We start from the raw sequence: 20,626 nt of genomic DNA on the forward strand, positions 1-20,626 counted from the left end.
AAATTACCTTATTGGGAAACACACCTGTTGGTACATGCTGGGTGTATGCACACTAACCGCAGCGTACACTGTATGTCTTTGTGGGAAAGCAAGAAACTAAGGGCCCCGCTGCCACCGAGAAGTAGGTAGCAGCCATTTTAATTTTAGGCGCCCACTCTCCCGCCTCGCCGCCAGCCGCCGCCCTCACACCGCTGCCATAGAGAGGCCTACCATAGAGAGCGCGCCCGCCCCCTTGCCGGCCGGGGAGCCTTCCGCCACGCGGAAGCGGAAGCGGCCCCGGCGGCGCGCGGAGGGGCAGGGGCCGGCAGGCGCTGGGGGCGGTGGCGGTGGCGCGCGCGGGGCCGGCGGCCGTTGGCTGTGGTGCCGACCCGCCCCGCCGGCTGCGGGTGAGGCGGGCGCCGGGGGTTCCCTTCCGGGAGGGGGGGAGCCCGGCGGGGCGCAGCTGGGCTCTGGCGGCCGGGGAACGCCTCGGGGAGCCGGCGGCGGAGGGTGCGCCTAACCCCGCACGGCCCGGCCCGGCCCGGCCCGGCCCGCTGGGGTCGGTGGAGCGGGGGGGGGCCTTCCCCGCTGGCCTCTTCCCGCGGGGGAGCGGCTGGCGGCCTTCCCGCGGGCGGGTGGTGCGGCCGGTGGTGGTCGCGGGCTCCGGTGTGGCTGACGGCGCTCCCCCACCTTGTACTGCTGAGGCGGCTGGGAAGGAGGGCGGTGGGGCTTCAGGCTGTTAAATAAAAGGGTCGCTTTTCTCTCCTTGCAGACACCTTCCAAGCCTTTCTGCTGGAGAACGTGGGATCCGCCTCGGTGCTAGCCTGCTGGGGTTTACCGGTTGTTAAGTAGACTTCAAAGCGGTGTGACATCGCTCCGCCAGTCCCTTCCTGCCTGAGAAAGGGTAGCTGCTTTCTGAGCCATCACATACCAGCTTCATGTATCCCTAAGATTGTCATCAGCTTCTTGGGTTTTTTTCTGAGGCCTTACTGAAGTTTAATTGCTTATAGGCTCTAGTGGTTATAAAGTAATTTAAGATGTTTGTATTACTCAGTTTTAACTCTCTAATTGACTCTTGTATTAAGAGACATTGTTTTAACTTGGGAATGGTTAAATGGCCAAAGAATTCAGTTATTTATGGATAAGGGCTGTTTTATTTGACTACTGTTGGCCTGCAACTTAAACTTGCATCTTTTATTTTTTTTATCCTATGCTTTTTCTGTGTTATGGCTGCTGCAACAATAGTTCATGATACATCAGAAGCTGTAGAGCTCTGTGCTCCCTGTGGGTTATACCTTAAACCCATTACAAAAATGACCATCAGTGTGGCACTTCCTCAGCTGAAACAACCGGGAAAATCCATTTCGAACTGGGAAGTGATGGAAAGATTGAAAGGGATGGTGCAAACTCACCAGTTTTCCACTCTGCGGATTTCTAAAAGCACAATGGATTTCATCCGGTTTGAAGGAGAGGTTGAAAACAAAAGTTTGGTTAAATCTTTTCTGGCATGCCTTGATGGCAAAACAATAAAGCTGAGTGGCTTCTCTGACATTTTAAAAGTCCGGGCTGCGGAATACAAGATTGACTTTCCTACCAGACATGACTGGGACTCGTTTTTCCGTGATGCGAAAGATATGAATGAAACTTTGCCAGGGGAAAGGCCAGATACTATTCACTTAGAGGGCTTGCCTTGTAAGTGGTTTGCGGCAAAGGACTCTGGCTCGGAAAAGCCAAGTGAAGAAATCCTTATAAAAGTTTTCAAGAAATTTGGAGAAATACGTAATGTGGACATACCCATGCTGGACCCTTACAGAGAAGAAATGACTGGCAGAAATTTTCACACTTTCAGCTTTGGAGGCCATTTGAATTTTGAAGCTTATGTTCAATATCGAGAGTACGCAGGTTTCATTAAGGCCATGAATGCCTTGCGAGGGATGAAGCTGATGTATAAAGGCGATGATGGCAAAGCAGTGGCTTGCAATATAAAGGTGAGAAACTGCAGGCTTTTTTATGGGAACCCATGTGAAAGACCAAGAACAGCTAAATGTTATTTCCCCAGTGCTTAAAACCTACATCTGTGTACTGTAGTGATGACAACAGGTGACATTAACAGCACTAATGTGGTTTTATGGACCAGCCATAATAGAATTTTTAAAGGAAAATGACGGAAGAAAAATGTGGTGTTAGACTACGTGAACAAAGTGGGTGGTGGTTTGCTTTTTTTTTTTTTTAACAAGACAGTTCTTAGAAATGAGAATGGCTTGATGGAAGGACCAAATATACGAACATGACCTGCTAAATAGTTTTTAGAAAGTAATATGTATTTATAAATCTTGTCATTTCACTTCAAATTCTAATTCTGAACAAGTTCAGATGTATTTCACCAGAAGGCTGACTTTAAAGTGCATTGACCTCTCTTGTGTTCACTACAGATAGAAATTTTGGTGGAGAATTTCACAGCCTCTGTATTTGGTCCCTGCAATGATAATGAGGTCTACCAGACAAGTGTCAGAACTGTGATGTTTAATAGCATGTGGCCTGTACGGCCTGGGTAATACACAGTTAATCTTTAGTGTACTTCCCATACAGAAAGGCCCCGCAAAAATTTAAATGATTAAGTTAATCTGTAGCACAGTTTCCTGTGAATGCAGTATGCTTAATTCATAATATTTGCATACTGAGTTTTCCAGATCTTTTTTTCTGTAACCTCATTGTCTTGGAAAATACAACTATGACAGGAGAGAACAAGATATCTCTGAAAGCATGTCCTGAAGAGAATGTGCTCTGATACGTTTGGAGGTGGTCTGTGCATTTACACATCAGTTGAGTGAAATGTTTACGGATGTATTTCAGTATGCTCAATAGTAATTCAACAAATCAGAAAATGTATTTCAGGAAAAAGCTTGAGTATTCCTTTGTGTAATGTGGGAACATGCAAATATTTATTCAAGTTGTAGTTTAGTCAGTATGAGTAAAATACTGTAATCTTTTATTTTGTTATCAAAGTTTGTCAGCTGGAGCATAGAAACTGTGCCTTGACCCTCAAGGTTTTCAAGGGGATGTGAAATTCAAACTGTCACTTATATGCAGGGGATCAGGGTTCCCAAATTTAGTTTGGCCGTGCAAGAGGAAGCATGCCTTCCTGGCAGCTGCCCTGGGGATTGATAGGAAAGAGAGAGGGCTGTGTTTGCGGCTGTGCTGTCAGGACAGATCTCTTTCATACAAGGTCACAACACCTTGTCTGTTTCTACCTGTCTGTCCTTTCAGCCTGGTAGTGAAACATCATTTTACATAGAGCCTGGGTGAATTAAACTGCAGAGTATGTGCTCCTTGTTCTCTGCCCCGTGGTTCATGACAATGGGCCTGCAGGAATGTATTATAGACCCCTGCCTGCCTGCACACAGGTGGTATTTAGAGTGGGAGATTGGGACACCAGGGGTGTGATGTCTGCTGGTGTCCTGTTCCAGCACGCAGCTGGACATGGCCAAGTTGTGCTCGTGTGTCCTGGAAGCTGAGGATTTTCCTAGGTCTCATTGCTTGGATGTGTGTAACTTCCTTTTCTCTTCTGTTCCTAGTCTCAAACTTGGAGCTTCAGCCCAGTATACCTCAATTTGGGCATCCTGGCGTTAGAATGGGTGGGGAGGCACTTGCTTAAACCAGGTGCTGAATGTTGTAGAACTGTTTCTTCTGCTGAACTTAAGGATCACAGTTTTAGACAGAAAGGGAGGCCTTTATTTAGGCCCATTTCTACCTAGTGCTGTACAGCCCCTAACAGCATACATGAGTTGAAAGAGTTCTGTATGTTCCTGTTCTAACAGGTTGAAAACATTGGACAGCCAGGGCCTAAACCACACTAGGGTTTACTTCTGGGTGTCAGACACACACAGAAGTGTAAACTGGTACCTGATTGTGCTAGTGCACAGGCATTTAGTTCCCAGTTATCTGGTTATAGTACTCTGATGCTCGCTCTGGGCACATAGAGAAGTTCCCTTTGTTTTGAAAAAGGTTTTATGTTTCTGATTGTATTGACGCTGTTGTTTGGATACCTTTGTGCTAGGTTGAAATTGTTGGGGATTGTGTAGGTTGTCGGGGATTTTTTTTTTTGTCTACTTAAAACTGTTTTCAATTGTATCCTGTAAAGGTTTCTTTTGACTCAACAAAACACCTCAGTGATGCATCAATTAAGAAGCGTCAGCTTGAAAGGCAAAAGCTTCAAGAGCTTGAAAAACAGAGAGAAGAACAAAAACGTAAAGAGAAGGAAGCTGAGGAAAAACAAAAAGAGGAAGAAAGGTATTTATCGCTTATTGCTCAGTTATATTTTTAACAATCAGGCATAACAAAACTGTAGTTGCCTCTTCATATCTGCATCAATAGATAGAAAATAACTAAACACAAGTTTCCTTTCAAAGTTCTACTCCTGTAGCTAAAGTGAAGCACTTAAAACTGAGTGAGAATATTGTGGTCCTTTTGGGGAAATAGGGTTCAGGGATTATGAGATTTGGAGGAGTATTTTACACCTTTTTTTTTTTTTTTTTTCCCCTTGAACTTTAACTCCAGGAGCAGGGAACGTACATGACGTGTAGTCATTCTGATAGAAAAATGTGCATTGTAAATGGGGAATAGAAAATAATGCACTAGTTCTGCTACTAAATAACTTCGATGTTATAAAGCTCATTTGTTCTTAACATCGGTATTTTTCCAGGAAAGGGATGGGATACAAGCATATCTTAACAGTGACATTTTAAGAAAAAGTATAGGGGTGCAAATGTCATAAGACAGCTATTCAGAATATAAACACAAATGGAGCAAATTGTTTCAGAGGTTGTATGGTGTCCATTTGCTTTGATGTGTATAAATTGTTATTGCTTAATGTTAAAATATTAAAGTTTCTGAAACTGTAGGGTTATTTAGATTATCACTAATGCTTATGTTCAGTTCAAAATATCAAATCAGCAAAATACTCAGTTTCCTAAAAATCATGCAATTAGATGCCTGATCTCAGAAACTCTCAGCCTTTTACATAAGCTACCATTTTGTCCTACTGACCGAAATAAAATCATCAACCCCTGCACACATTAATTGGCTGGGTAATTTTCTTCTTGCTATGATGATTCACTGTCCAGCTGCCTTATGTATTGTTATTGTCTGTGGTGGAATTGGGTTAAAAAAAGTTTTTTTGTTGTAGCCATGTTTTATGTTTGGATTCCAACTTATTTTTAAATATTGACAGGCTGATGATTGCTATCACAGCTAATGGTTAAAATGTTTACTGTTTTCTACTTCTGTTTTTCAGTAATCAACAAGACTTACTTAGAAACAAATTTACTCAAAGTACAAAATATATTTTTACATAGAGTAGGAGTCTAAAATTGTACGTGCCCTAGATAACGTAACAATATTGATCTCTTTTTAGGAAGCAGAGAGAGCTTGAAGAATATGAGAGAGAGAGAAAAAGAGAAGAAAAGTTGCGCAAGAGAGAACAGAAACAGAAAGATCGTGAAGTTCGACGAAACAAAAAGCAACTTGAAAAGCTTCAAGCTGAAGAACAGAAAAAACTGCAAGAGAAGATAAAGTTAGAAGAAAGGAAGCTCCTGTTAGCTCAGAGAAATCTCCAGTCCATTAGACTAATTGCAGAACTGCTAAGCAGGGCAAAGGTACCTTCAATATTTATTTCAGAAGCTAATGAAGAACCCAGCAGAACAAAGCCTTTTACTGACTTGAGAGCGGGTGGGGAGCGCTGTTCATTAAACAACAGATTTAGTACCTCTCCAGATGCTATTCCTTGGACCAAAAAGTAAAAAAAGTACAATGAAACAGTATTTTTCCCTCAGTAAAACATGCACATATAGGTAAATAGAAGAGTGAACTTGAACCTGTAGTCCTGAATAGGGATTCTTACCTGTAAACTAATTGGCAAGGTTGCTCTTAAGTCCAGTAAAAGAATGTGTAAGGATGATAAAGTGAATTAAACACAGAGGGTAAGATGCAAGACTCCTTATTTCTAATTCCATTTTTGATGCTGTTTTCCATCTGGCTTTCAGCAGTTCCTTTAACTATTCTTTGCAGTTTCAGAGAATGAGCTTTCATTATTTGATGTTTGAAAAAATGCAGAATGATTTTTCTCTAGGAGAAGTACTGTTGGCTAAGGTTTTGAATGTTAGATCCTGTTTCTCTAACAGTATTGTTATTTTTCACTGAAACAGGATGTCATTTGCTTAAAACTTGGATAAAGTCATGTTAGGGTGTAATGTAATGCATGTTAAGTATTTTCTGTAGAAATGAAAAACTGTGTGGCAAAGCACAGTTTTTTTTCCTTGATGCCAGCGTACCTCAGAAGCGTTTTTGAACTGTACAGTGCTAGGCCACTTATATGCTAGAAGAAGGAGAAATACGTCTTGCAGGCTTTGTAACTCTGCAGCTGTGAAACAGAAAGATTGTCTGATAAAATAGAGCAATGTGTTTCTTTCACTCCCAGAATTTTGAGGTCTACACTAAGCCGTTTGTCTGGGTCAGAGTTTAAAAAAAAAAAAAAAAAAAGTTTGAACCTTCATTTTCAGTATCATGAGTTTCTAAAGTGGTTGACAAAATGAGAATCAGTTTCTACGTAATATGTGTGTGTTTAATTATTTGCTGTTTTTTATGGACTCGTAAAGTAATCTATGAACGACAGATTGCAATCATCTAACAGAAATTCATGTTTTAAATTTCACTGAAACCTTCATGTGTTGACCCTGATAAATGTATTTTAATACTTCAAATTTCACATGTTGTTCTAGCTTGTGTGTTACTCTCGTCATATTAAGGAGCCATAAAGACCAAGCTTTGTTTTTGCCTTGTGAAACAGCTAGGAGAAATTAACACTCAAAAGAGTTTGTGGACTAATATTAATGTTTCACCTTACAACAGTTTTGTGTTAGTGGGTTTTTTTGGTTGGTTGGTTTTGGGGTTTTTTCCCTTTAAGTGGGGAAACAACTGTTTTATTTTGGGATGGTGAAGTTCTGTTTGTTAGATTTTATTTTCTTGCCATATTGCTGCTTTTGTGTTATGGTGTAACTTGGAAGCATGAGCAGGTCTATAAATATTTTTTTGTTCACTCTTACCTTCCCTTTGGCTATCTTTCAGACAGTAAAGCTTTTGGAGCAAGAACATAATGAAGAAAAGATTCGTCTTCAGCAGCTAGAGGAGAGACGAAGGCTCCAGGAGGCTGAGCTCAAACGTGTGGAAGAGGAAAAAGAAAGAGCACTGGGGTTGCAGAGAAAAGAAAAGGAACTGAGGGAGAAACTACTGAACAATCTTCTGAGCAAGAAAATGGATGCGATTAATCAGAACAAAGAAGAAACTGAAGCAACCCAGTCTGACATGCCGAAAACCCCTAGTGGTGTTCCACACACTGTGTCATCCAGCTGCATCACTTCTACCTCAGGACAGGCTGTTACAGGCAAACTGGCTCCCGGCTCTCAAAGAGAAGCAGTATCTCCTGAGAACGTAAGCACTCAATGCAAGTACTTGAATGGCAACGTTCATGACAAAGCTCATGTGAAAGAAGGTCCAAAACTTCATACCACAAACTCTGAGAGGTGTTCTGAGAAAAGAAGTTCAGGGGTAGTTTCATGTGTTCCCGCCAATAACCAGCAGCAAAAGAGCCTCTCCAGCTATGACCAGAATGCCTGCAGGAAGGACTCACACTGTGAGCAGGGCAAACGTAGCACAGAGACAAGGAGAAGAAAGAGCCGTTCATGTAGCAGCATAAACACTGATGAGAGTAAGGGTAAACGAGAGAGGAGCAGGCACAGAAGAGATGTGAGTTATCAGGACGAAAAGCGCAGGAGAGAAAGGAGGTATTATAGACGCTCTAGCAGAAGTTACAGTCCTCGACGAAGCCATAGTCCTCGTCGAAGAAGTGTAAGCCCCAGACGTTCACGTTACAGAAGAACTCGCAGTAGCGAACGTAAACGAGACAGAAGAGAAAGAAGTCATAGTCGCAGAAGTGTGAGCAGGAGACGAAGGCACCGGAGGAGATCACTGAGTAAGCAAAGGAGTACTTGGAGTGGGTAGTGGAGGCCTTGGCTCCTTGGAAAGGCTGTAGTTGGACAAAAGGGCCAGAAAGTTGTGAACGAGACCTCATCGGTGTGACTGCTATAGAAAACACGTTTGTTTCAACCAATGCTTAACTTGCATCTAGTCCTTGAAATCAAGAAAATAGATGCCTGATTTTTCTGACGTTCCTTCGTGCTTTGTTGTCTCTTTCTAGGTTTCTGCCGCAATGTAGGTATAACCACCTGTGCTTGTGCTCGAGTTCCTACAGTGCTAAAAGCCAACCTGTTTTCTTGATTTTCAGTTTTCTAAACCTTAATTTTAGTTGATTTAGTTTTTATCTCTGTATCACCTAATTTGGCTTGAGAAGTACGTGGGTGCCACTTATAGGAACTCCAGACGTGATAAGTTATTACATACAGATTTGATTTAAAATGCTTTCTGGTGCATTCAGTGAAATCACATTTAACAAAGTAGAGTTTTTGCTGATTGAGATGGATAGCAGGACTTTCATATAGTTCTTAAAAGTGACTATAAAGATATGCAGGATATCTTTTAAACTGCTCCGATTCCTTCATATGTCTGTATGGTGCCAAGCTTGGTGGCCCAAATTATTTTGGCATGTAATGCCGTTTGTATAATGATACTTTCCATGTAAGAGAGGCACACTGATGTAGGAAGCAGTGGTAAAATGGTTGAAGACTTGTTCTGTTATTTTGTTGACATATTTGGCTTTGTAATTACTTCAGGTGGCATAGAGCCACTTGAAGCATTTTTTCAGGTACATACAGAGCTAGCCATTGTCTTTTGAAAAAGGGGCCTTCTTGCTAAATTATTTTTACTTGTGGTGTTGGAAAGTAAGGCTGCAGTGTCTCTTGTTAAATCCCTTTAAAAATACTTTTGCTTCTAAAATGCAGCTCAGGAATATTAAAAGCTATAACATTATAGTGAAAGAGTTTATTTTGCCTTTTTATGGTAAAATTAAAAAGAAAACTGTTTCCAGTGAACTGAAGTTGCTGTTTTCATATGTCAGTGTATTGAAATCTGCAGAAGTGTTGTACAAGAACCCATTTGTTGAAAAAAAAATCACTCAATGCATTTGAATAATGAAGCTCAGCCACTCTTCTTGATGGTCCTGTTATATACAGCTGTGTCAATTGTTAATTCAGTGGGACGTGTGCTCTTTATCTACAGCCTTCAGATGACATTTTCCTCACAGTGATGCATCAAATCAAAGTGCATCCCTTTCCTGGAGTGCCTGAGGAGCACATTGGTGTTGCAGCTCAGCTGGATCCCTGGCTGGCTGAGTGTGTCTGCATTGCTTTCAGTGAATCCATGTGGGGTCTGTTTCTTACTAGACCATGCTGCTGAAATCTTTGTAGTTGCTAGCTGTGGAAAGAAAAGGTAGACGTTCTTTTATCTTCCTGGCAATTCATGTTTTTGAAGATCTCCAATTAATCACGTTACATCTCAAGTCTGTGACTTCTCTTGTGAGTTTCAGCACTGTCTTGGGGGCTGAGAGCTAACTGAATTATCTAATCATCTCAACACCACCAAGCTTTTGAATTGTGAGCAGTTGCTTTCTGTGAAGAGTTAATTTTTCTACTATCTTTGTTAAAGTGTTAAAAGCCTATCTACCTGAAGAGAAGTTCATTTTTAGTAATAATTTAGCTAAAATCCAATCTAATGCTGGTTGCAAGTATTTGAGAAGGCTGATGGGATACCTGTTTGTAAATGCATGCAGTTCTGCTTAGCCTGCTCTTAAATACTGACACACTGTCCATGGTAACATCTCTTTTTTAAAAAAAAGTATATCTACAGTTACGTGAGAAGTTTAACGAATGGCTGTCAGTACCAATGTCTTTGAGCTCAGGATTAGATTGTTGCTTGGATTTCTGCAGTATATTTCTACTGTGGATTTCCACTGTAGATTGATATGTTGGGTGGGAATCTTGATAATATATTATGTAAGTAATTGGGGAGATGCTAGTTTATAATGCTACTTTCAGGAAGTCATCAAGCTATGAATGCAGTGTCATTGCCAAGAGTGGAAGCAGTTAAAGCAGTGGCAGCCACCAAAAGTGTTGGAGTTATACTAGAAGAATCCAACAGATATTGTTAGTTGATACAAAAAAAGACTGTGCTTGATAGGTTTTTTTGCTCCAGAGAAGGCACCAAGAGCAAGTTTCATATACCACCCTGAAATTTTTAAATTCCATAAGCTCCCCTGGCATTTAGGGCAATGTCTGGGGCCAGAGAAGATAATTGTAGTGAGGATGTTCAGCTGTCAGGCTTTGATAATCATTCAGCTTAACACACCATATCCAGCACTGGCTTCATACAATGTCCTAAAAGTGCAGTAACGTAAAGTAACTCAGTCGTTTATAGTGCTTGTATTATTTATTCTTTTCACAGCAGCTTCAGGAAGAAAAGCCTAAAAGTGGTTTGCAGCTACTTGCAAATGCTTACTTTGCAAAATGCAGAGGGCATGTGGAACAAGTCCTCTTTCAGTCAGCCAGCTAAACCCAATCAAAACCTCTTAAAACTCCTAGTACGTAAAGTTGCCCAGTAACTGCTCAGTGCAGAGTTTTATCTAGTCTAACACTTAACAGTATTGTTGCTTCAGGTATGTGTTTTGCATCAAAGCTCTCCAAAATCTTTTCAGTGCTGAATCCTCTGAAATGGATGTTGCATCATGTGTCCTTGTACTGGGTCTGGCTGTGATGGAGTAAACTTTCTTCATAGCTGCTGGTATGGTGCTGTGTTTTGGATTCGTGACAAAGTCTTGGTAGCACACCAGTGGTTTACCTGTTGCAGAGCAGTGCTTGCACAGTGTCAAGGCCTTCTCCTTTTCCCATTTTGTGCGCACTCCCCTGAATGGGTAGGCTGAGGTTGGGAGGGGACACAGCTGGGACAGCTGACCCCAGCTGACCAAGGGGATATCCTGTGCCATGTGACATCATGCTCAACAATAAAAACGGGGGCTTTTGTCTTTCCAAGGTAGCCATTGCTCCAAGACTGAATCATACCAGGTTGGAAGGCACCTCAAGGATTATCTGGTCAAACCTTTCTAGGCAAGAGCACAGTCTAGACGAGATGTCCCAGCACCATGTCCAGCTGAGTCTTGAACGTGTACAGCGTAGCGGAGTCAGCCACTTCCCTGGGGAGATTATTCCAATGGTTGACTGTTCTCATTGTGAAAAATTTACCTCTCGTGTCCCATCGGAATCTCCCTGGGAGTAACTTGTACCCGTTACCCCTTGTCCTCACCATGTGACTCCCTGTAAAAAGGGGAGTCTCCATCTTCTTTGTAGCTCCCCTTTAAGTACTGGTACATGGTGATGAGATCACCTCTAAGCCTCCTTTCTCAAGGCTGAACAAGCCCAGCTCTCTCAGCCTGTCCTCATACAGCAGGCTTCCCAGACCCCTGATCATCTTGGTGGCCCTTCTCTGGACCCCCTCCAGAGAAGGGCCTGTCCACATCTTTTTTGTAGAGTGGGGACCAGAACTGTACACAGTGTTCCAGGTGTGGCCTGACAAACGCTGAGTAGAGAGGGATAATGACTTCTTTATCTCTGCTGGCAATGCCCTTTTTGATGCAACCCAGCATCCTATCGACCTTCTTGGCTGCAGCAGCACACTGCTCACTCCTGTTGAGCTTCCTGTCCACCAGGACCCCCAGGTCCCTTTCCCCGGAGCTGCTCTCCAGCCAGGTGGTTCCCAGTCTGAGCTGCACTCCTGGATTCTGTTTTCCCAGGTGCAAGACCTTACACTTGTCCTTGTTAAACTTCATGAGGTTCTTGTTAGCCCACTCTTCCAGCCTATCCAGATCTTCCTGCAGGGTGGCTCTCCCTTCCAGAGTGTGCACTTCCCCACTCAGTTTGGTGTCATCTGCAAACTTCGTCAGGCTACGCTTGATCCCGTTATCCAGATCACTTATGAAGATATTGAATAGTGTTGGGCCTAATATTGATCCTTGGTGGACCCCACCTGTGACGGGCTGGGCATCAGTTTGCTTGTGGTCTTCGTTGATGATGGGCTTTGAACTGCAAGGAAACTTGAAAAGAGTTGAAACTGTGATCTTTTAATAAGGTCACAAATATAAATTATGCCATGCCCAATATCATTTATTTAGGTTTTTATTATGGCTGAGGTATGTGCTTGTACTACTGCAAAAACCTTGCTGATGCAATAACTTCAAGAATATAATTTTTGATATTAAAGAGTTGCTCTTTGTTCTGTATTGATTGTAAGTCACTACATTTCTACCAAGTGTCTTCTAGCCATCTTAGTGTTACAAATGAAAGAACCTAGGATACCAGCAGGCTTTATAATGGCTTCTAGAAGCTGAAGTACCAAAGTTACTGATATTTTTCCCTATTCTGGAAGAATGTTGTGATGCTGATTGCTTAAATCTTACGTGATTTCTTGGATTTGAAAGACTGACTTTTGGGAGTGTAAAAGCAGATAAAATTAGTTGGTCTTTTTTCTTCCATTTCAGTGTATGTCTGTTGAGTGACCTTGAGTTCATATGAAAAGATAAGTATTTAATGTCTTTCCTTTGCTGTTTTAGCTGTTTTAAAGCAATGTCCTTTTCAAAGGGACTTTGATCAACAAACTTTGGTCTAATTAATGAAGAAGTTCCAATAATCCACACTACTGTTCTTGTTTAATTATTAAATTCACAGTGCATAAATCACACTGCAGTCACAGGCTCTGATATAAATGTTAAGGAAACTGAAGAGTATAGGATTTAGTAACTAATACTTATCAAAGACATACCAAACTAATAAATACTTCTGAAAAATTGAATTTATGTTGATATGGTCGAGTATTGGATAGAGTCCGACATAGCTACTATGCTACCTCTACTTCAGACCCTTAGCTGCTAGAAATCCAATCCACTGAGAATGTCTCCAAAGATATCTGCCCATTTACTTCTGAAACTGGTCAGTGGGGATTATGTACCAGTAGTAACCTGACTCTCTTTGCTTAGGCTTGTCATGAGTTGCATGTTACTTATGTCCCATTGCGTCAAAGTTCCGTATCTTATTCCATTTGTCTGTCAGTATTCAGCGTTTGGGTCTGGTGGCTTTGTTCCCCTGGACTGTAAGCAGGAATATAGATCTATTCACTGCTCTTATCAGAACATCAAGAATCTGGGTGAGCAGGACTGTAAGTCTTTGTTTCTTCTTCATTAGACTACTGTTTGAAAGGTTGGAGGCTGGATGTTGGCTTTCATCTAGACTGAACGCATGGCAGCCCCAGGGTATAGGGTAGATATGGGGAAAGAAATCCTTGAAGATGATGGAAGACTTCAGTACAAGTCATTCCTCCAGAAATGTTAAGCTTATCCCATGCATTTGACTTCGTTTTTTCATCCTGCTTTCAGACTCTGGAGCTCTCCCATGCCATTGCAAAGCCAAGAACTCAAGTAGTTCCCAACTTCTTCATCTGTGTCTATTTTAAGCTCACTTTAAGATCAGCCTTTGTTGCTGGGGAAAGCTCAGGTTCAGTCTTTACTGGTATGTTTTATTTTTCCTTCACTAGTGGAAAAATTTCCTCAGTGAGCAGGACTGGTGTGGTATAAGTATGGGGTGTAAATCCCATTAAGCCATGGACTGGGAAACTCCACAGTACAGGACTGTGTTCATGCCTGCTGGAAAGCCTTGGCAGCAGTGAGAGAGACCTCTGAGCCCTATTCTGCTTACTGAGTCCCAAGAAATGCCCAGGGTTGCTTCTGATGTTCTGCCTCCAGTCTTGAGTCTTAAGTCACACAATGAGACAGGAAGAGCATTTTCTCAGTTGTAAGGATGGACCTCTCTTCTTGCACTCAGCACCAGGAGAGATTTCACATCTGTCACCACAGAACACAATGTCTCCCTTTTGTCCTCATAGAGGTGCCAGGAGGATAGGATTGAGCCAGTGGGAACCCACCTTGCTCTTGAGGATGTGTAGGGTTCAGAAGTGTATTAATCGTCTAATGATAGAAGGCAGCGTGTGACCTCTTCCTGTTTGAGTATAAGGACCCTGCTCATCACAGACCGCTTGCAGCAAGGTCTGAGCTGAAGGGGTGAGAAGGTTGTGAGGCAAAGCTCCTGAGCCTCCCTGTGCTGTGCAGGAGCTGGTGCATGCTGTCCCTGCGTGTGCTGTGGCCTCCCCGTGGCTGTTGGCCCTGGCAGCCAGGAGTGGTTTTCCTGCAGCCCATGTTAAGCAAAGAAGAACATGAGCCTCAAAAGGGTAAGAAATCCAAGTTTCTGTTGCTATGGTCAGTGTTACCACATAGTGCTGTTCTGATCCTTAAAGAAGAACATCTCCTCCTGTTTCTATCTGAGGGCTGATGAGCCTCTGCACTTACCAGCCTTTCAGCCTGCAATTTTCTTTTTATCTCCTGGCCTCAGCCTGCGCTAGGTGACTCAGGAGGCAGCTTATTCAACAGAAACTACAGCTTCTCCTCAAGGGCAAGGCCAAGTCCTGCAATATGATTGTTGTGGTGCTTTCCATCTGCTTACTGCCTCCTGTGGTAAAGTAATTTTGATAATGATGTATGAGTCATATTGCCAGAAGTAATTGATATTAGTAAGAAGTGGTTACCAAACCTGTGACCGTATCCATGTTTTTTTTTTCTAATTGATTCTAGCTTTGTAGAGTAATCTATTCAATGACCTAGAATAAAGGCATATGCATGATTAGCTATGCATATGAAAAATATTTGATATATTATCTGGAAGCATCACCTTGAAAGCTCTTAGAGAAAATGGGAATTTTTGCAGTGGTTCCCAAAATTGTGAGCACATGACTGTACTAGGGACTGCAAGACTATAAACACAAACCAATGAGAGCTGACCACTGATCAGTGCTACCCAGACATCACACCAGTGTCAGCTTTAGGGCAGTTCATGAACATGTATAGGATTGTGTAACAGACTTGCAGCTGCTCATGTTTGATAGCAGAGGTAGAGATGTTGTTAGATTCTATATAAGACAGCAATTAAACCAACTAGTTTGGCAGATGCCTTAATTCATAAATGGGTGAGCAAAATTGACCACTGATGTCTTTTATTGCTATACAAGTAAAGGGTTTTTTTTTATTATAATTAAGAGGAAATACGTGTATTGCCCGTGTTTTGATCTGGTATCCTGCCTTTGAGGTTTGGTTATAATCTGGACACAACACCCATTTCATTAAGCATTCTGTTGATCTAGCCCTTCCCCAGCCCAATGAACGTGTTACTTGCAGAATATATCTTTTGCTGCCTCACAATAAATTTGCAGAGTTGTCTCTAGTGTTTGTATAAAGCAGCAATCTAGTTGCAGTTGATCCTTCAGAACTGGCTGTGCAGAATGGATCCCTCTAGTGTCTTACATTCCTACATGTGTAAGTATTATTGTTGTTAAAAGGAAATGTACCTCTATTTTTTTTTTTTTTTTACTTAATCTGATACCGGGCTCTTGAGGCTTGTTTGAAATGGTATGCACCACCATCCTTTCTTCGTTAATCACAGCACAGCAAATTAATTTGATCTGGCTCCCCCTCACATGCTGCATCCCCTGAATACATCCACTGCCTCACAAAACAAATTCATAGATTAGCTCAAACAAATGCTTTGCCACAGTAGTAGGTTATAAAACTTTTAAAAAGCTAAGGCTGATCGGAATTATTTTCTAATTGATACCTAATCTGGTCTCATGTGCGCCGTGGCACCTGTGAAGTGAGCTCTACCTGCTATGGACGGGATGCCCAGGAGTGCTCTCCTTGAAACTGGACTATTTGTGGGACAACATGAAGGGATAATGGTGTGGTAGCACCACAGTTACTCCCAGATAGCAGTCTCAACCTGCCAACAGTGTCTGAACAAGAACTGATCACCCTCAGACCAGGGCTTCCCCACAATTCTGCATATGATCCCAAACATGTGTCTGTAAGTGCTCTGAGGAATTGCCTAGTGGTGTTACTTTCTACCTTAACTGGAAAAGAGAAGGGCGGGCAAAGCCTTTCTCTTCTGCTCACTGCACCTGACATGGCTTGCTGTTGTTCAACACCAACTGGCAGCTAAGCACCACTCAGCTGCTCTCTCACTCCCTCCCCTGGTGGGATGGGGGAGAGAATCAGAAGAGTAAAAGTGAGAAAACTCGGGCGTTGAGATAAAGACAGCGTAATAAGTAAAGCAAAAGCCACGCACGCAAGCAAAGCAAAATAAGGAATTCATTCACTACGTCCCATCGGCAGGCAGGTGTTCAGCCATCTCCAGGAAAGCAGGGCTCCATCACGTGTAACGGTTACTTGGGAAGACAAACATCATAACTCTGAACATTACCCCCTTCCTTCTTCTTCCCCCAGCTTTACATGCTGAGCATGACGCCATATGGTGTGGGATATCCCTTTGGTCAGTTGGGGTCAGCTGTCCCAGCTGTGTCCCCTCGCAGCTTCTTGTGGACCCCCAGCCTCCTCACTGGTGGGGTGGGGTGAGGAGCAGAAAAGGCCTTGACTCTGTGTAAGCACTGCTCAGCAGTAACAGAAACATCCCTGTATTATCCATGCTGTTTTCAGCACAAATTGAAAACATAGCCTCATACTAGCTACTATGAAGAAAATTGACTCTATCCCCGCCAAAACCAGCACACCTGCAAACAGCATAAGGCTGTAAAAAAACATTTGAGGTGAACCACCAGGTAAAAGGACTTCAGGGGTGCTTGCCTGTGTGAAGCCATGGGAACGCTTCTTTCTGAAACTCTTTTTGAAGACATGGAGGAGAGGATTATCAGGTTGGCAAGTGTAAAATGGCCTCTGCAAGGCAGTTGTGTGTCCACTGATTGCCTTTGTGATGCTTGACAGAGTGCAAGTCATTTCTGACATGAGAGCCTGCCTCAGCTGCTCTCTGTCTTGGTTTTCTTTTTGCATTTCTCTCTCTTTAAAGTTTCGGCCTCTACCATTTTTAGCTAGTGAACCTGTCTGTCCTCAGGAAGACTATGCCTCTTATCTGCTGGGACCTTCCTCTGACAGAGATCTCAATGACTATTTGGTTGAATGATTTGTTGAGAGATTATTTGCAGGCCAGGAAGTTAAACTGAGAACAACTCTGGATTGCTTGTGATGGACTTTAAAAGACATTCTCAGTCAGAGTTTTTACTATAAGGAAAACGGAGGAGAAGGGAGGGTTTGCTTAGAAGAATGAGCTGGGTATACAGGATTTCCTGCCCACTCCAAATGTCTGCCAGTAGTATACGTGATATAAACAGGAAAAAAATAAAATTAGCTGGTGTCAAAAACTGACAGAAGCAACAGTTGTGTTACTAGGGAAATGCATCTATTGTAAAACATGAGAAGAATTAGAAGCTATAAAGGAGAAAATGAGCATTTTGTTAAAACTGGTTGTTCCATTTCAAAGAAAAAGTATGATACTCAGTATCTTGGCTTTTTAAGATCCTTAAAAAAAACCCCAAAACCAAAAACAAACAAAACCTTGCATCCCTGAGATCTGTACTTGTTGCTTATAAGGAAGGTTGCATGTGTGAAAATAGTGTCATATGCCATTTCTCACTGGCAGATATGTTAATTTTACTAAATCTATTTTGTTCATAGGTAATTTCTTACTTTCAAATGTTATGCAAAAATAACATAATTATTTTTTGTGTAGTATTTGTAATGGGTCATTTAGACAAAGAAAAATTCATCACCAAAATAGAACCGTGGAGGTAAAGTAACAGCTTAAGCCTGCATGTGGTCTAACCGCTATGACAAAAACCCTGATGGATTTTTGAGAGAAAGCAAGCTATTGCAATTTCATTTTCGTGAATGCGTTTGTAGCTTAAGAGGAGCTTAGACTTGAAGCCTCATTAACAGTTTACTTGGAAACAGCAAGGCACTCTGTGTGGCTTTGCATCAATCTGGTGTGGGTTATCTGCAACCCTTCTCCCCTACATCTCGCTACTGGTAGTAATCCCATTAGACGATTACATCTGCTGTCCTCAACAGACAGATTTAGTCATGACTGAAAAAGTACTTCGAGTGGGTTTAATTAACCGTGTGGTCATTTTATTACCGGAGCCTCTTGTACCCTATAACTTTGCCTTAAGTGAAGTGAATTTATGGCCCGTTAGGACATGCTAGTCTATAGTTGTGCACATAACCATCTGTTATTTAGTCAAAACTACAAGAATCAAAGGTTGAGCATTTTCGTACTCATGAATCTTTAATGCAGCTGTACTCAGTGTCACTGTAATATCTGATTACCAATCTGTGGCTGACTCATTTGAGGAAAGTGGTCTGTAAGCTGGTGAGCAGCAGCTAGCTCTTCCTAGAGTTGTTTCGTTTAGCCCAATGGAAGAGAAATGTATATTTCAGTGTGGCAAGCGTTTGCTTCCAGTGTGGCTGATGGCCTGGATCTGAATAGCTGTTATGATCCCGGGAATGGGAAATCTTTATTGTGTTAGCAATCTTTTTTTAGCTAACTTTAACAACAAACTCTTAAAGTAGGTTGCTGTTTCACTACTGGCTAGAAGAAATACAGCGTCCTTTGGCTAAAATGTAAGGATCTGAATGGAAAATGCGGATTCACAGAAGGATTATACAGTGGAACCTTTTACTTGAGAAAGTTTCACTGCACCCACAAAATGGTCAGAAGGAACATATGGAAAACTTTATACTGGCCTGTTACTTCTAAAATGAGGCAGGTTCAAAAGAGAAGGACAGAACTAACCTTCAGCAGCAGCGTGTAAATACAATCCTACTTCCTAGGAAAGGAAGAGAACATTAAAATTGTGTTGGGACAAAGTTGTAAAGTGCAGTCTTTAAACATGCACCAAGCTAATGTACACAAAATGTTGAACGGCGTGTTGATTACTGCATCGCTCAAGTTTCTCCCATTAACTTAATCGCTGAAGTATGGAGAAAGCTACCACTGAAAAAATGCTATTTTGTAACATTTTGCCATTACTGTATTACCTAAAACAGGTCTCATTTAAAGTTATTGCCTGAAGGGTTGCTAAATGTGTGATATAAAAACTGTAAGTCTTTCCTTGATGGAAAGAGTCTTTTCTTACCTGACAGTTGCAGAGTCTGCCCAAAAAGGCAAGATATCAGGCATTTACAAGCTGGAGCAATGGACAGTGTGGCAGAGAGGTTTCAGGAAAGTAACCCAGGGTTTTAATTTTCTGATGAAAGACCTATGAGGTGTGTTCTGCATGAAGTTGAAATCTGTGCCACATCTGGCACTTGGCAGTCATTTCATTCTTTCTTCCCAAGGACTTGCTGCATGCCCCTGGTTAGTTTTGCAGAGAAGGGGAGGAAGACTGTGGCAGCCAGCTGGAAAATGTAGAATGTTTTGTCATCCCTCAGCACCCTGCTCTGCCAAAACATGGCAAAGCACAAGTAGGATACCCCTGCTGTGGTGCTGCTATCAAACAGGGATTGCTTTCTAAGCTGGTATGTGGGGGGACCTGAAAATATGGAAAAGGAACAAGAGTAGATTTAATTCCTTGTAGACTTCATCTGAGTGATCATTGTCAGAGCAAACTAGTCACTGTGACAAAGCAGCACAACAAACAGACTCTTACAGCTTCTCTTTGGACTGGCTGCTTCTGCACTTAGGGATGGGGTGTACCCTACTGCCAGCCCCAGGGCCACCTGGACCTGTACCTGTCACAGCAAGTTTCAGCTCCCCGCTGGCTACAAGTTTCTTTTATCCTTTCCGTGGGCATGGCTTGCAAACCAGGCCAGGGAAGCACACTCAGGTTTTCCATACCTGGATGGAAATTATTCCAGGCACAGACTGTGGTAGGATGCTTTCTTCTCCTTCAGCTCCTTGTGTGGATTCTGCTCTCAGATTATTTCCTCAGCAGCTCTTGCCTGCTATGTAGTAGTTATGCCAGTCATTTTCCTTGCATGGGTAAGGTCGGAGGCCCTGGGCACATGACCCAGGGCTCGAGGCTGAACAAGTCTCTGTTTCAGTATGGTGAAGGTAAGTGCTGTGCATACGCTTGAGTGAGGGGTGAGTGCAGTTAGGGCCGTGGGAAATGCTAGGCTTGGCCAGGAGTATGCCGTCACCACTTTGAGCTGAGCTGGTATTCCTTCAGTCTTAAAGCCCTGGGAACGTCCACATTTCACTTGAAGAATTGTGTTGCCAAATTGTCGTCTTTCCTCTGGGGTGACGTCATTGGGCTGACTGAGATATGTAAGGATTTTTATTCTTGGGAAGTCTTCCAGCATCAAAAAGCCAGCCCAATGGAGCAGAGCTGCTTTTGAACAAGCCCCAAGTAAGACTCCACTTTGGTTTATGAACATCGCACTGAGTTCAGGTTCTTGATGCCGTTCTCTACTGATTTCTGTTTTGCTTGTTACAAGCTTTCAAGTGCTTCTGAAGTACCAGCATGTTAACCGGCTGCTGAACTGACAATACAAGCTTTAATCTGCACTGCTTCTTTAGCCTTGTACTTGATGATGGAAGAGTCAAAGAAATGGCTGAACCTGGTAGAAAGAGCCATCGAAGCCAAATGACTTAGCTAACATGTTTTGTAACCAGTGTGTTTCTCAGAAGCAGTAAGATTAGAGTGGATCAGCTGATGTGCTTTGTGCCTGGTGGAAAGAAGCTTATTTAAGTTAAGAAGACCAGAG

The 20,626-nt window shown here is 42.4% G+C and overlaps 1 protein-coding gene across 3 annotated transcripts; it reads left to right on the plus strand.

Moving 5' to 3' along the window:
• Window positions 1-277: 277 nt before the first annotated feature.
• On the plus strand, window positions 278-20,624 carry AKAP17A (A-kinase anchoring protein 17A). Of its 3 annotated transcripts, none has more exons than XM_082304255.1 (6): window positions 278-386; window positions 752-1,967; window positions 4,121-4,269; window positions 5,393-5,633; window positions 7,102-8,005; window positions 20,535-20,624. In XM_082304255.1, the coding sequence occupies exons 2-6, from the start codon at window positions 1,206-1,208 to the stop codon at window positions 20,573-20,575; spliced, it is 2,097 nt and encodes a 698-aa protein (XP_082160381.1). In that variant the 5' UTR covers window positions 278-386; window positions 752-1,205; the 3' UTR covers window positions 20,576-20,624. The 3 variants fall into 3 exon arrangements, with proteins under 3 accessions (XP_082160381.1, XP_082160383.1, XP_082160382.1); XM_082304257.1 differs by lacking the exon at window positions 20,535-20,624 and adding an exon at window positions 20,357-20,413; XM_082304256.1 differs by lacking the exon at window positions 20,535-20,624 and having other exon boundaries at window positions 7,102-10,478.
• Window positions 20,625-20,626: the final 2 nt, after the last annotated feature.

Source organism: Platalea leucorodia, assembly GCF_965183815.1.
Source record: "Platalea leucorodia genome assembly, chromosome: 2".
Taxonomy (NCBI): Eukaryota; Metazoa; Chordata; class Aves; order Pelecaniformes; family Threskiornithidae; genus Platalea; species Platalea leucorodia.